The sequence below is a fragment of the Hemitrygon akajei genome, chromosome 26 (assembly GCF_048418815.1).
Source record: "Hemitrygon akajei chromosome 26, sHemAka1.3, whole genome shotgun sequence".
NCBI lineage: Eukaryota > Metazoa > Chordata > Chondrichthyes > Myliobatiformes > Dasyatidae > Hemitrygon > Hemitrygon akajei.
This window is the reverse complement of record NC_133149.1, coordinates 31,105,979-31,121,919: the sequence shown is the minus strand read 5'-3', so window position 1 is coordinate 31,121,919 and position 15,941 is coordinate 31,105,979. Positions and strand designations below refer to the sequence as shown.

Sequence of the window (15,941 nt, the reverse complement as noted above, 5' to 3'; positions counted from 1 at the left end):
ATATATCACTGTTCAGAATTGCTGGTGTCACTATCAAAAGCTGCTGTGCACAGATGAATGAGATAGGCTGTGCATGTATGGCATGCTCTCGTGTGTAGGTTGATGTGCCGCATCTTTTGTGTTGACTGCTGTTTTTTCCATCTCATCTCACTGATTGAGATATCTTCTGATCATCTCTGCTCTGTGTCTCCCATTCCCTCTTTCCTATTGCTCATCACCCTGCTTATTCACTGTCATTTCTGTTTCCCTAAGCTATCTGTCTGCTCCCATCTGATTTCCCATCCTCAAAATCTCTCACCTCCTACTCTAATTTCTTGCTCTCCTTGAGCTCCTGAGATTCTGATTGAACCTAAACTTTTCAATCCAGGAAAGCTGAAAATTGATGACACTGTGCACGTGGCTTAAATGAAGATGGGTGGAGGAGAATAGCGCAGAGGCTTTTAATGTCTACCATAGAAAAGCGGACCATTCCTGCCAAAAGATACTGCCAACTCATCAATACATTTGTTACATTTCCAAAATCCTAAATGCATCTTCCAGAAATGTTGTTTATTAGTGGGTACAGCAACCCACAAGGGAACTGCCACTGAACATGTGGCAGTACTTTAGATCTCAGTGTACTGCACACTGATAACTATCTTTACGTTGCCAGAAAATCAAACAGGTCTTTCAGAAAACTATGTTCATAATCATTTCTACACTGGGAATGCACAAATTGTCCACTGTTGTTTTTTTGTACCCTTTTGTCATTTTATTATGAGCTAGAAACAAGCGTTTTATACCCATCTGTTCCTTAAATATTCACCTAACTTGGCATGATTTTCTTCCCCATTACTCTGGTGGTGGACTGGTAGAGCATATTACCTGGCTGTTATAAAATTAATCCACGTTTTCCCTACTGTTGATTGTATGATTGGTTTACTGCCCAACACGAGCAGTGAGATTATATTTGTATATGTAGATTAAACATGTATCATGTCTTGATGTTTCAATGTTTCCAATAGTCATGCCAAAGTGGTTTAATCAAATGGAAATTACCCTTCAACACATGGACTGCAGGAACTCTGACCTTCAAGAGCATTGTAGGTTCCTGCAGGACATCCCAATGGAAAAGTTGTTCCACTCGGACAGAAGTGTCCTGCAATGTGCCATGATATAAAGTCAGTGTGATCATACAAAAATGAACTACAGAGATTAATATGACATTTACCAAATGCTTAAAACATTGAGCAAGTGAAACATAATCCTAACATAACCTAATATTTTGTGTCAGATGCAATTGCGAGTAACTGCAACAATTGATACAATAAACCATAATGCATTAGGTGTTGTCATCTTACTTCAGTACACAGTTCAGCTTGTTTTATGACATTAAAAATAAAGATGATGAATGTCAAAAACACAAGAGGTTTTTGACAAGTTAATACAAAACAGTAAATTGTTTTAGATCCTTTCGTAGCATTTGAATGCCCCAAATCGATTTACAACCAAGGAAGAACTTTTGTAAGTGAAAATTAAAAGAAACTGATGCTGTAAATTTAAACAGAAAACAAAAATGCTGGAAGTACTCAGTTGATTAAGACAACTACGATGCTCCAAAGAGCAGACTATGAGGTCATTCTTAACCTCAGCCATTAAACTCTATAATGAGTCAACCTACAGCTGGGGAAGTGATGATCCCCTTCTGTTAGCCTGTTTGTGGTAACTTATTTGTTATTCTTTCTAATGTTTATATCTGTGCACTTGTATAATGCTACTGTGACACTGTAATTTCCTTTGAGATCAATTAAGTATCTAACGATTTAGGTCAGGCTGCATTTGTTAACAGGATTAACATCTCAGGTCAAAGACCTGTTGTCAGAACTATGAAAGGAAACAAAAGGAGCTGTGGGGCGTGTCACCAATAAGGTAAAACCAAGGTGACCATGGAGATAAACACTGAACAAGATAATCTGATCAATGAGTGAAAGGGAGCAGTTACAGAGTGAGAATACAGACAACATAACGCAGGAGTTCTGAAATGCAGAACATTTGGACTCAATACTGAATTCTATTACTTCATATAATTTGATATTACAGTCATCCATCTGTAGTTTTAGGTCAGTTTATTTATCTTTTCCCCATAAATTTCCTCTGGAAGTGGAAGAAAATTCCCAGCCTGACCTGCTGGACATGTCCTAAGCAACGCACACAAAACGTTGGAGGAACTCAGCAGGCCAGGCAGCATCTATGGAAAGGAGTACAGTTGATGTTTCGGGCCCAAACCTTTCGGCAAGACTGAAAGGTTTTCCATAGATGCTGCCTGGCCTGCCGAATTCCTCCAGCATTTTTTGTGTGTTGCTCAGATTTCTAGCCTCTGCAAGTTTTCTCTTGTCTGCAATTGGACATATCCTACTGATGAGCATTTCACAACTCTTACACACTTTTGTCTCGGTTCTTTTTCTCTTAACTGCTCCCATTCACTCTTTCAGTTTATCCCTAAGGCCACACTGGTTTTGCCCTGAGATATTCCCCTCCTCCATCTTCTGTGCAGCCTTAAAATGGTTCTTTTGTCCACCCACTTAGTTCTGACCTGAAATGTTGACTCCATTTCTTTTCCCATTGATCTACTGAGTATTCCAGCATTTTCTATTGTTAATGGTAAACATTTTTGTATTATCATTACTGTTGAAATTTTGGAAATCAAACAGTTGAAGGCATTGTGCAAGGTTCCAGAAACAGTAGAGTAGTAATGATCAGCAGAGTCTGTTCTTTGATATTGGTCTTCATTAGCTTCAAAATAGTCACAGATTTTTTTCTTCCCTTCCTTGGTAGAGCAGACGGGCTTCAGTTTAACATTAAATCCATAAACTGCTTAACAGTAGAACATTCTCAGAGAGTGATAACGTCACACTCTCTTGGCACAGCTGTAGTGTGTCAACTTAAATATTTTACGCTAGGACCTGAAATTATAATTATCTGGTTTTAAGCAGGAACACTCCCAAATGAACCACACGTTTTAAATAATTTAATTACTTGCTTCAACATTAAAAATAGGTTAACTGCTCAGTCATCAAATGTCATCAAGTTATCCGTTCTAATTCTTTCCTAAACCTCATGAACGTTTCCATCCCCTTCCACAAAATTTATGTTTGAAAACCTGGGATTGGTGTTACAAAATCACTCTTTCTCTAAAGATTCTGCTCTTCAAAATATTGATGTTTCTCTGTGTTTGTTTTGTTTTGCATTTAGAATGTTTAATAACAAAATTTCTCTGGAAATCCTGTGTTGTTTGTGGCTGAGGGAAGGAAAACAATCTTTGGACAGTGGCTAAGGCTGAGTGAAGATTCTGGGCAAGATTTGCTGAAGGTGAGCAGGCCTTGTATTCTGCTAAGGTCCCTGATGTTGGTCCTGATTCTATCAAGAATCAGTTGGATTTAACTTGAAACTTTATAGAGGCATTCCAAAATTTACCAGCATTTGCCACCTTAACTGCTTGTGATGATGTTTGGCCAGTTTATAAGCAGGATTTGTCTGCAGACAAGCAGTTAAGGAATGCTCCAATTTATAGTTGTTAATTTATCTTAGTCTAGATCGAAGTCCTTCAACATAGAGAGGAGAAAATCAATCTATTTCTGATATTAGGTAAATATCCACACTGGAACATTTGACTGTGCTGTCAATAGCTGAATGACTGATTCACTAACGAAGAGTCTTGACTTCACTCAGAGACTTTAATGGTGTGCTTACTGCTTAAAACAGTCTCTTGAAAGGAAGCAGAAACTAACATTATTGGGGATAAAAAGACAGATAATTGTTCAGTCAACCCAGCAATTTCCAGGTTCTATATACATTCTTTGATAATAAATGCACTTTGAATCTTTCCAATATCATCCATAATGGTCACTCATTTAATAAATATTTTGGTAGCAAAAGAAAAAATTGTGAGGATAAAAAGAAAGAAAATTTAGCAGCAATTAGTTGTAAAATTAACATTTAACAACTGATTGATAGAACAGGCCAAATTAAATGGATTTTTTAAAACTTTTTATGAATTCAGTCTCTGTTCTGAACATTTCCCCAGAGGTTTGTCACATTATTTATAGAAAAGTACAAAAATGAATATTTGTTCTGAGTTTAGAAGCAGCCCTTTTCATTCAGAACAATTTAGCTAAGTCAGTAGTTTTCAACATTTGTTACATATTCAGGTTGTTAATCTAAAGTTGACACAATAAAAAATATAGCAGTTGTGGCCACTAAGAACATTAATACTTAGCTCTAGGTATTCCAGGTAAAGCACTAATGGACAGATACAAAGTCCAAAATGTACCTACCTGGAGGGCAGGGTCCTCCAGTGCCATCTGCGACTGGATTCTTTGGCAGTTTTGCTCCTTGTAAGCAATAGAAACCTTCCCAGCATTCACCTGATGGTGTCACGAGACCTTCTGAGCCACAGTAATGACCATAGATACAAGGAGTACAGTCACTCTGAAAAAGACAATTGATAATAAGCTGTGACACTAGAGATTCTGCAGATGCTGGAAATCTGGAGCATTTGGAGCTCCATCCTAATGAAGGGTCTCAGTCCGAAACACTGACTGCTCATTTCCCTCCACAGATGCTGCCTGACTTGCTGAGTTCCTCTTGCATATTGTGTGTGATAATAAACAGTAATGTACTGCCTTGGATTCCATATTTAGGATCTTAAAATCTGTGATAAATGAAACAATATTACCACAGTATCTTCAATACAAAATATTTTTGTGAGGGAGTAAATTATTTTTCCTTACTTTGAAAAATTCTGGGAATTCTGGAAATGCTGGCTGAATTCAGGTTACATAAAAGATCATTTTTTAAAAAAGTCTTGTGAAACCACAAGGTTTCCCTAGAAGAGTCACATCAACAAGCTACCAACCATTTCCACTGATGACTCTTCAAATAACACTTCAGGTTATTGAAGGACCAAGGGTAGAGATACAACATGCCAGGTTTTGCACATATTTGGAATCCCTTCCCGAGACTGGGCTTGAGATGCCAGCTGTCACAAAGTCTGTGCTATGCCTTGACAAGGTATATTTTGTATTTAAGCCATATTCAGCTGGCTTAATCGACATTGTGTATCTAAACTATGGGACAACAGAGGCAGCATATCGACTGTAGCTAATTCATGCAAGTGCTTCAAGCTATGTGATGAAATTCTTTCCATTTATTTTCCCATAACAAGATGTGGAAATCCTATTAACTGCTACATCCAATTTGTGCAGTAGCACAAGATAACCTAGAAATGATCTTTAATATCTGATGTTATTGAATTTATGGGGTAATTTCTTTCAAGCAGAAAAAAATAGAGGAAGAATTATATTGCTTAAAGTTCATATATGAATTAAAATTGGTACATGGTTTTAAAACATAGAACAGTACAGCACAGGAACAGGTCCTTCAGCCCACCATACCTGTGCTGACCACGATGTAGATCTAAACTAATCCCATCGACATGCATATGGTTCATCTCCTTCCACTCCCTGCCTGTTCGTGTGTCTAAATTGTTTTTGCACCTGCTTCTATCAGTTCTGACAAGTAAAAAAAATTCTATCATTTATTTAATGTTTTCAGATCCAACGCATATCAGAAATTAAAAGGAATACATCTAACAGATGCGTCTATGTGTAAGCTTATGTCTTACAAAGTTGTTTTGCAAAGAATGGGCACTGGCTAGTTTAGAGGTCAATTTTTAAGGGAATTCCCAGGATGGATGTAGAGATGTTTCCACTTTTGGGAACTTCAGTATTGTGGGCCCTAAAAAAAGGTCACCATGAAATTCTACCAGAAACAAAGACAGAATGTCTTTATTCAGTGTGGTTGGAATTTGAAAGCTGAAAACCAAAAAGAACAGTTGAAGTAAATAGTTTGGATTGCTTAATAGCATTATGGAGAAAGGAAAGAGTGAATTCAATTGGCTTTATTACTTACATCCTTCATTTACATGAGGAGCAAAAATCTTTACGTTACATCTCCGTCTAAATGTGCAATGTGCAATTTATAGTAACTTGGAATAAATAGTTTGTACAACAGGACAGTCAAAATAACAATTGTATCATCATGAATTAATCAGTCTGATGGCCTGGTGGAAGAAGCTGTCCTGAAGCCTGTTGGTCCTGGCTTTTATGCTGTGGTACCATTTCCCAGATGGTAGCAGCTGGAACAGTTTGTGGGTGGGGGGATTCGGGTCCCCAATGATCCTTCAGACCCTTTTTACACACCTGTCCTTGTAAATGTCCTGAATAGTGGTAAGTTCACATCCACAAATGTGCTGGGCTGCCCGCACCACTCCCTGCAGAGTCCTGCGATTAAGTACAGTTCCCATACTAGTCAGTGATGCAGCCAGTCAGGATGCTCTCAATTGTGAAAGTTGATTGGATTAAATGGAATAAAGTGCAGATGGTTAGTGTGGGGCACAATCATCAATATCTAGAGCCAAATTGCAGGTTTCTGTGATTTAATTTCAATAGATGTGTATAGTGCAATTCATATTCTTCTAAAACAGTACCTGTGAAACCAGCTTGGATCGGTTGCTAAATGTTCCTGATGGACATGGCTTGGGACTAGGTGTTCCCAAGGGGCAATAATACCCCAGTGGACAAGGCCCAGCATTCCCTGTGTTAATAAATGGAACATCAGATATTCAGCAAAAATATATAGCTTTTAGCTTACACTAATGTGCTAGTATTAATTAATAACAAGTTTACGAGTGATGAAAATAATCTCTCTTACAACACCATGACTTTCCTTTACATCATCTCTCACAATTTTCCAGTTGCTATCAAATAAGTACTATTAAAATAAATAGTACTTTCCAGCACTGAATGCATGGCGTTCTACAGAATGTTGCCAGTTGGTTCTAGATATAAATCTTGGTCTGGGCCAGAGTCAGAGTGCGGGCGGTACAACTAGACTCAGTGCTTCCAAAATGGTGAAAAGAAATATAGCCAGATAGACTTTCATTCACGATGTTTAACCAGCAACTACTACCGGGTGTCTGTATGTGTGAAAAATGAACAGAGGCAAAATACTCCAATAAAGCAGGACCTGCACTTTATTAGGTACATCTGCTCATTAATACAAATATTGTATCTAACCAGCTAATCATGTGGCTGCGACTCAATGCGTAAAAACATTGAGATTCAGATAAAACACCAGAACGGAGGAAATGTGTTCTAAGTGACTTTGACTGTGGTGCCAGATGGAGTGGTTTGAGTATCTCAAAAACTGCTACTGTTCTGGGATTTTTACATACAACAAACTCTGCAGTTTACAGAGAATGGTGCAAAAAAAAACCAAAAAGAAATCATCCAGTGAGCAGCAATTCTGAGGGCAAAAATGCCTTGTTAATGAGAGAAGTCAGAGGAGAACAGCCAGACTGCTTCAAGCTGCCAGAAAGGCAGCAGTAACTCAAACGATCATGTGCTACAATAGTGATGTGCGGGAGAGCATCTCTGAATGCACGACACATTGAGAGGACAGGCCACAACAGCAGAAAACCATACTCCTGCGGCCACTTTACGAGGTACACTACTAATTTTTATAAAGAGGTTACTGAGTGTATAATGGGTGAACTGCTTCAGGATGCTGGCTGAACACTCATTTCTAACTGTGATACGCTGTGGTATCAGAATGTCATTGGCTTCTTTTTTTCTGGCACATCTGAGGGGCTGTCATGGTCCACAACCTTACAACCTCCACAACACACAATACTAATGAGAAAATGTCACCGGTTAAAGACAGAGAGACTGAGGAGTGGAAGATTGACCAAAATATGAATGTAGATAAGGAAAATGAAACAAAATAGACCGAAAGCCAAAGGAAAAGAGATGAAAGGAAAAGTCTCTATACATCAAGGTTTCCTATTCCACAGACACAAAGGTAACAGTATCTCATCACCTGCCAAGCTTGTCCTCCTCCCCCTCTACCCACCCTTTTATCCTGTCTTCTGCCCCCTTCTTTTCCTGTCAAGGGTGTTGGCCTGAAACATTGACTTTGTTCATTTCCCTCCATAGAAGCTACCTGATCTGCTACATTCCTCCAGCGTTTTTTGTATGTTGATCAAGATTTTCAGCATCTGCAGAATCTTTTGCCTCATTAACAGTAGCCCTGCTGTTTCCTTGTAAAGGTGTGCCAATATCATCTGGAAAATTTTTGAATACCTTCAGTTGTGCTTCTTCCTTTCACAATACCTATATCGTTCTCTATCTTTGCTACTCTAAAAAGTTTTCTCAGATATGTGTTCTTGTACTTATGTTCTTCTGAACATCTCGAATGTCGTTACCCTGTGATTGGCACCACATTTCTGTTAACCAAGATCTTAATTTCTGGAAATCCTTTCCAAAACCAGTGACCCACCACTTCTCTCAAAGAATGCAGCTTAAGGCACAACTTTGCTCAAGATTTTGATCATTTTTTAAAATCTTATGTGACTTGATAATGATGTTGTTTGAGAATGCAAAGAACCTTGGAAAAAATTTTTATGCTATATATGTGTTTTTTTTTCTGGGGATATTTTGAGGCAGGGCACAGCTAGAATGAACCCTCTCACTATGAGCACGGGGGAACCTTCCGGTTATGAGCTCACCGCTAAGACTGAAGTCAGGTGCTGGTGAATCAGCTCCCTCCGTGCAGTAGTACCCCTCCCAACATTCCCCCGTGACTTCCACTGAATTCTGAAATGCACAGTATTTTCCTCCATCGCAGGCTCTGCATTCCGAGACGCGTGCCAAACCTTCCACAGGGCTGTAGGTTCCACGTGGACAGGGCTGCCAGTCATAGCCTGTTCCTTGTGGACAATAGAAACCTGTTGTATAAAATAAAAATAAGCTTCTGAACATTTCACTCCTGATGAAGGGTTTCGGCCTAAAACATCGTCACTACCTCCTCCCATAGATGCTGTCTGGCTTGCTGAGTTCTGCCAGCATTTTGTGTTTTTGTTCTGAACATTTCAATGTATTAAACAGACATCACTGTACTGAGATCCACATTTTTACGTGTAATGCAGGCAAAGTTTACATACTGTATAATGAAGTTTTCCTCATAAGACTGTGCGAGTTGTGGAATCTTCCATACCTGCAGGACATGGTGATGGTTCCAACCCAGTAATGCAGTATCTGCCATTTGGACAGACCAGACACTCGCTGGCATGTGTTGCCATCATATAGGCTCCAGATTTGCAAGGAAGGGGGTCAATGCTCCCTTCTGGGCAAAAGTGGCCCACCGTACATGGGTTCCCAGTAATCCCATCAGTGGGCCTGGGAGAAGTAGCTCCTCTGGTGCAGTAGTACCTGTGAACAGAGATAAAACAAAATAATGCACATCATCATATCTCACTAACATCGAGAACTCAGTACTGAGATAAGGTGACACAAATTGACATTCAACTGCAGAACCAACTTAAATAGAAAACATGATTATTGTCAATCTTGATTTCAGAAGAGCTACTTCAAAGCGATTCTTGTGATAATATCAGTTTTCTTGTTTTAAAATAAAACAAAAGTGTTTCATTTTACTCATTACTTCCATTACTGTCAAAATGTAACACAAGGATGGGTAAATATTAGGAGATATATTTTTGTCTAAAGGCCTGTTGTGTCTCCTTTATTTCTCTTAAGAAAGCGTTTCAAGCATATGCAGATTGAGAATTATGATGAATGGTATTAACTTTAATCACACAGGACAAAATAGATTTGGTTTGTGTTTTTAAAATAGTTTCTATGACAGAGCAGTGGAGACTGGACCTTCTTTTCTGCATGTTGCCTTCAACAAAAGACTTGTGAGTGGTATTCAGCAGAGAGAACAAGTATTATTTTTTGGAAAATGATATACATTTACAGCATTCATGGTGTATGTAAATAGTTATCATAATTTTAAAATGAATGACAATCAAAACAGAAATGAAATAACCTGGAAGATGGTTTGTTGTTAGATAAAGTTGCTGAGACTATTGTAAAATGTGAGGAAACAAAGCTCACAGGCTATTTGGGGAGATTATATTATTCACCAGAGTCAGTACTGACATTTATTAAAAAGACATCTACATTTGTACTCAGATATTTGAAAAGCTCAATATGCATCAATTGTCAAAACTACTTCCCCCTCTCAGAAGAATGATCACCATTCCTACAAAGCAATTCTCTATTGCAAACATGTATTTTCAGTGCTAGTATTCTTATCTGGGTACATTATCCCTTTTATCAATGTTGTAATAATGGCAATGGAGAAAAGAACAATATAACAAAGTAATTAAATTGATTGTAAATACGAGAAAGTTTGCAGATGCCGGAAATCCAAAGTCACACACACAAATTACTGGAGGAACTCAGCAGATCAGGCAGCATCTATGGGAATGAATAGACAGTTGACGTTTTGGGCCAAGAGCCTTCTTCAGGTATTAAATTGATTGTTGTTATTTTTAAGGAATAGGACATCCTTTTTTTTTATTATTTCAAAGACACTATAATCAAGCATTGCCAAGTTAAGTGCAAGATATAAATGAAAGATGTTCTACTGTATCTACCAATGCATAGAACCAAGGAATGTCATCTTCCACAAGATCTAAGAGAAACATTTTATCCCTCTACTCAGGCTCTCTCTACTTTAAGACTTTTCTATCATTTGGTTTAGTTGTTAATCAAATATCAGTTTATAACTTTGTCTACCAAAGTTAACCTGGGTGCCATTACAAAAGCAGTGTCTGTAGGGAGAAGTTTATGGTAGAAAGGTAGCCAGCAGAGGTTTGCTAATGGTGTAGTATAATGTTAGAAATCAACTTGGCACTTTGCAAGTTATATATTGACATACCCAGGGGCACATCGTCCTGATGGTGATTTCAGCCCAGTGCTGTTACAGTACCATCCCTCAGGACACAGCTGACATTCCTCTTGGGTTTTACTGCCCGTGCTGTTTGACCAGGTACCAGCTGGACATGGAATGGGAATAGGAGTTCCTGTCCGGAATAAAATTTTGCACAAATTAGAAATTTCATATTTCATCATGAGTGCTAAATGGATGCAACAATATCAACAGGGCCTGCCGCATTTGCTTCAATTGTCTTCAAGTGTAATATTGTGGTAGACGAGTCAGTGCCGGAGACTACTGCACCAACTTATTGCGAGTAATTGCAAGATAAAGCTCTCTCCATCTCATACAAGTTACATTATGATATACTTGTTCCACTTTATTTGAAGCCAATGGATAATTTAAAGGAGTATTTAAAGAGTTACATCCCATAGTAAGATACTAATTATATAAGTGTACATACAAATGTTAATACAAATTAATACAAATGGTTAGAAATAAAACAACCCTTTTGTTAACAGTGGATTTATTTTCTTTCCATATACTAATGAATTGTCACATATGTTTCACCCATTCATTTTCAACTACTCTCCATTATTCTTGTCAGTCTCTCCATTTACTTTTGGTTCTCCTTTATTTTCTGTCCTGCATTAAGTATTTACCTAATGTGTTTCTTCTCACTTTTTCAAATCTTAGAGGACAAGTTGGTAAGCAAGGAGGCAACAGAGGCATGATAAGGATGGTACTGTTACAATGTCAATATGATAATGAAATGAAGGAGAGGAACAGGCATTTCAGCAAGGAAGGAATGAAGAGGGAAGCCTGAACCCAGTAAAGAGCAGGAGGGGAGGTGAGGGTGAGAGATAGGAAAGAGCAAGGAATTCATAGACTGGGAATGATTGAGGAAAAATGGACGAGGCTGTGAGAGACAGGGATTGGATTATGTTGTGCAACTGGGAAGAAGACAAGTTAGTGACAAGTCCGCAATATCTGTATGACTAGAACTTAAAATAGCAGAATGTCAGGAAATGGAGTACGAGACCAAGACATTAACAGGTGGAGCAGCAGAGAATGACACTATCACTAGAGCAGAGAGTAGACAGGGTACAAGAGGTGAAGTTCAAAATATGTGAACAGATGCCTAATTTTTTTCATTAAGGTCTCCTGTCTTCAAAGTCTGCAGACACATGCCAATTAGCTGTGGATCATTGCTTGAAGTTGCAAATGTTGCATTCTGAAAGTATGTTGTGTTGGGACTGAGTCAGTGAGCTTATTCATCTGTAAACTCTTTAGAGATGGGATCTGTTAATAGTGAGAACCATTGTGTGGAATTACCTGATGGACAGTAGCTTCCGGTTGGACAAGGTTCTCCAGTCTTCCCATCAATTGGACTTCCAGTGTCGGATGCATTTTTACACCAAAATCCACTCAAACAATCTCCTTGTTATGAGATGCAAAAGCAGAGAAAAAGAAACAATTCCATGATATTAATTAGAACCATAGAGCATTACAGCACAGAAATAGGCTTTTTGGCCCTTCTTGGCTGTGCCAAACCATTTTTCTGCCTAGTCCCACTGACCTGCACCTGGACCATATCCCTCCAAACCCCTCATCCATATACTTGTTTTTCTTAAATGTCAAAAGTGAGCCCGCATTCATTCACCACTTCATCTGGCAGCTCATTCCACACTCCCACCACTCTCTGCGTGAAGAAGCTCCCCCCCATGTTCCCTTTAAACTTTTCCCCCTTCACCCTTAACCCATGACCTCTGGTTTTTTTCTCCCCTGGCCTCAGTGGAAAAAGACCTGTTTGCATTCATTCTATCTATACCCATCATAATTGAGTTGCATCAGTGAACTATGTCTTTGTGAATGGTTTAATTTGTATTAAACCACTTTCAATTTATTTACGTTTTCAACTTCTGATGATCGCAGACATCTGCAGAAAGTAAAGTGGGATGAAAACAAGATGTGGAAGCATACAAAGAGATGCTATACGAGGTGACTGTGGCATCAGTGGGGCAAGTGCCAGATGTGGACTGAGCCTAATTTGCTCTGGCCCATACAGAATATAAATCGGTGTCATGCTTATTGGTGTTACAGTACAGTTAACAAATTCACACATCATAACTGATTAAATGGGTACTTGAGGTAGTTAGTACCACATCCCTTGCACAGAAATTCTGTGCAGCACTTAAATGATGTAGATGTGATGAGTCAAAAATCTTTTGGGTGATCAGGGCCTGCAATGGAACATGCTACCAGACCTTGAACCCAAGGAGGACTGGCTCAGGTTTCTTGGTGGCAAGGAACCTCACTGGAGCTTGACAGATGTGACAAAAGTTGGGGGATGATGTCAATGCCAGTAGGAAAGTTGGGGGAGATTGAGAAGTTGGGGATAAAGCTGCAGTTTGTAGGATTGGGGAAGGCTGGTGATGGGTATACTGGAGAAGATTGTTCTAATTTTGGTGACAAGTATATGGATAAATAAATTTGCTTATTGTGTAGCATCCCAGGTTGACTCTACAATTTGAGACTGTGCATTGATTGGAAGCCTGTTCCCCTGTTACACTCCCAAACAATGGATGGAAATTAATGGTGGTGAGCATGGCTTTGATGTGGAGATTGTGTCATCATCACAAAAGTAACCAGTAGAATTTCAGTGGTACATCACAGCTCAGAAATGACCAATGTCAAGACTTAATCATGAAAGCAAAGAAGATTTTTCATTGCTAACATTGTAAAAAGCAGGTGAACTTCAGTTGTTTTATCTGCAATTTCACAGAAAAATCTAATTCAATACAGTAGCTCAAATACTGTATTGACCACACAGTAAAAAAATCTGTTGCTTCAGAGCCAAGATTTCAAACATGTTATATGTAAATTTAATTACTCCACTCCTACATCAAATGTAGATAGGAATCCAACCAACAGACCATACATTATTCTTTATATTCTAATACTTTACATTGTTGGAAGATTATGTGGCAACTTAGAATGCTCACTGTAATCTGTAGATTATAATGATCTAAAATGAGTGTTTTCCTAAGTCTTCACAATTCCTTTGTTCACTGTCTAAGGTATACAAAATGTTCAATTATTTAACTCAAAGGTAATTTATTCACAAAACAATCATGAAACTGGCCGGTATCCTTACCGTCACTTTCTGTAATTTTGTGTTTTTACCAATTATTGCAACAACAGTTATGTTTTATAACTCCAAAAAGTTACACTAACTGAAAGCAGAAACATGGAGCTGGGAATACCGTATCTTAAGTTTATTCATACTTTGAGGCGAGCACATATAACACAGCGGCGTGATGACGTATGCCATTCATATACCTCGTACCTATAACCATAATGAATTATTTAAACAAGCAAGGGTGCTTAATCAAACAATATATTTATTATAGTACTCAAATATTTCTGATATATTAAACTCACAACACAGTCAACAGCTTGTCACATGAAGCAAACCACAAAGGGACAATGGCCAATATTATCCTTCAAGTATTGAATTACAAAGCAAAGCAGCCAAGCAGGTAACCCATCAAGAGAAGGAATAAGCTTTGAAATCCAAAAGGAGGAAGTTCAAGTAACAGGGCCTTGCTGTGTAACCATATTTGGTCATTCTTTTCAAATAAATGCAATAGAGAAACTTCAACCAGCTTTGGAAAAACCTATGGTCATGAAAAGCAGTAACGAGTTTGCCCATTTTTAAAAATTCTTCCTCAGTCCCAACACATTGTTATTCCTCTCTGCACCTTGGGGTTCACAAGGTGGCAACCTTGTTGTTTCATTAGCATTTTGTCTGCATTTTTATGGTCAAGTTGCTAGCTCGACACGAGCCCCTCACCCAGGCTATTGAAATGCAGCTCACCTGAAGGTGCCTTCAATGCAAATGATGCACAGTATTTCCCAGGAGAACATGGTTGACAATCATTGATATCCTGCTGGCGTACACTCTGGCCAAATGTACCAGGAGGACATCCATACTGAGTCGCAGCCCGAGTTCCCACAGGGCAATAATACCCCTGTGGGCATGGGTAAAATTTAAACTCAATAACTGGTCCAATGCTGTTGTCACAATAATATCCTACAGGAAAGAAATATAATAATGCATTTGGCTTACTTATTCCTGTTACAAATAGAAATGACCAGCTTTATCCACATCTATTTATTATACATGAAGAGTGTGCCAACATTCACAAATTCAGATATGATATTTCCTGGAGCATATTGCGAAAGAGAAAAAGAATCTTCCTTTTATCATTTGGGAAAAACACAAACTTTTTCCAATTTGTATTCATTCCCCAACAAAAAACAATGGAACTAAATAGTAAACTGCTGGTACATACAAAAACAAGACGCTGATTCCTTAATGAAGGCTTAAGCACAAGTCATTTAGTGGCAGAGTAGCTTGCTCTACTTACATAAGCTATTCTTGAAACAAAAGCTGCCTTCATTAAAAAAAAGAGGTGTAATTTATTCTGGTGGCACACCCAATAATGTAGAATGATTTGGATATCGACTATTCAGGCAGTCTTTGAAACTCCAAGGCACAACTGGATAATGAAGAGTGAACTTATTCAGTTTTGCTTTCCTCTTATTTCACTCAGTCCAAACCAATTTCTATGTAGAAGCATTGGGTGCCTAATTTACATATAAATGTCCATCCTGTGTGGTTGGTTACAGATATTTTCAAATTGTCACTTTAAGATACATAATCTGGTTTGTCTTTTGAGCCCACAACATACTAATACAAAGGGGAGTGCTGTTTTATGGACGCTGAACAATGCTAAATACTTTCATAAATATTATTTGTCTGTACCTGCTTCACATGCCTTGCAATGTCCCTGGCCCTCCAAATCCTGCCATGTACCAGAATCACACAGTTGAGGACTGGGACTTCCCTCTGGACAGTAGTGTCCTGCAGGACAAACAAAAGCCTGACTCATGTTTTGACCTGGTGGACAGTAGAAGCCTAGAAAAAAAAGGGAACAAGTTAAATAAGTAATGGTGGACACATTATAGTGTCAGTCAGTGTTGTTAACTTTTGTAATGCTGGATTTATTTTCAAATGAAGGCAAAATTGGTAAAGCAAGACTTTTTTGTCCATT

At 38.4% G+C, this 15,941-nt stretch overlaps 1 protein-coding gene across 6 annotated transcripts in view; it reads right to left on the bottom strand.

Moving 5' to 3' along the window:
• Nucleotides 1–15,941, bottom strand: part of LOC140716828 (uncharacterized) — a 394,334-nt gene that overhangs the window by 245,063 nt on the left and 133,330 nt on the right. For all 6 annotated transcript variants that reach the window (XR_012096375.1, XM_073029773.1, XM_073029775.1 and 3 more), the window contains exons 55-63: nucleotides 15,653–15,805; nucleotides 14,702–14,917; nucleotides 12,157–12,261; nucleotides 10,825–10,969; nucleotides 9,094–9,308; nucleotides 8,606–8,824; nucleotides 6,527–6,633; nucleotides 4,314–4,467; nucleotides 1,039–1,138 (exon numbers count right to left, since the gene is read on the bottom strand). Coding sequence is in view for 5 of the 6 variants with exons in the window: in XM_073029773.1 (XP_072885874.1) it covers nucleotides 1,039–1,138; nucleotides 4,314–4,467; nucleotides 6,527–6,633; nucleotides 8,606–8,824; nucleotides 9,094–9,308; nucleotides 10,825–10,969; nucleotides 12,157–12,261; nucleotides 14,702–14,917; nucleotides 15,653–15,805 (1,414 nt within the window). In the remaining variant the exon portion in view is untranslated. The remainder of the gene's footprint in view (nucleotides 1–1,038; nucleotides 1,139–4,313; nucleotides 4,468–6,526; nucleotides 6,634–8,605; nucleotides 8,825–9,093; nucleotides 9,309–10,824; nucleotides 10,970–12,156; nucleotides 12,262–14,701; nucleotides 14,918–15,652; nucleotides 15,806–15,941) is intronic.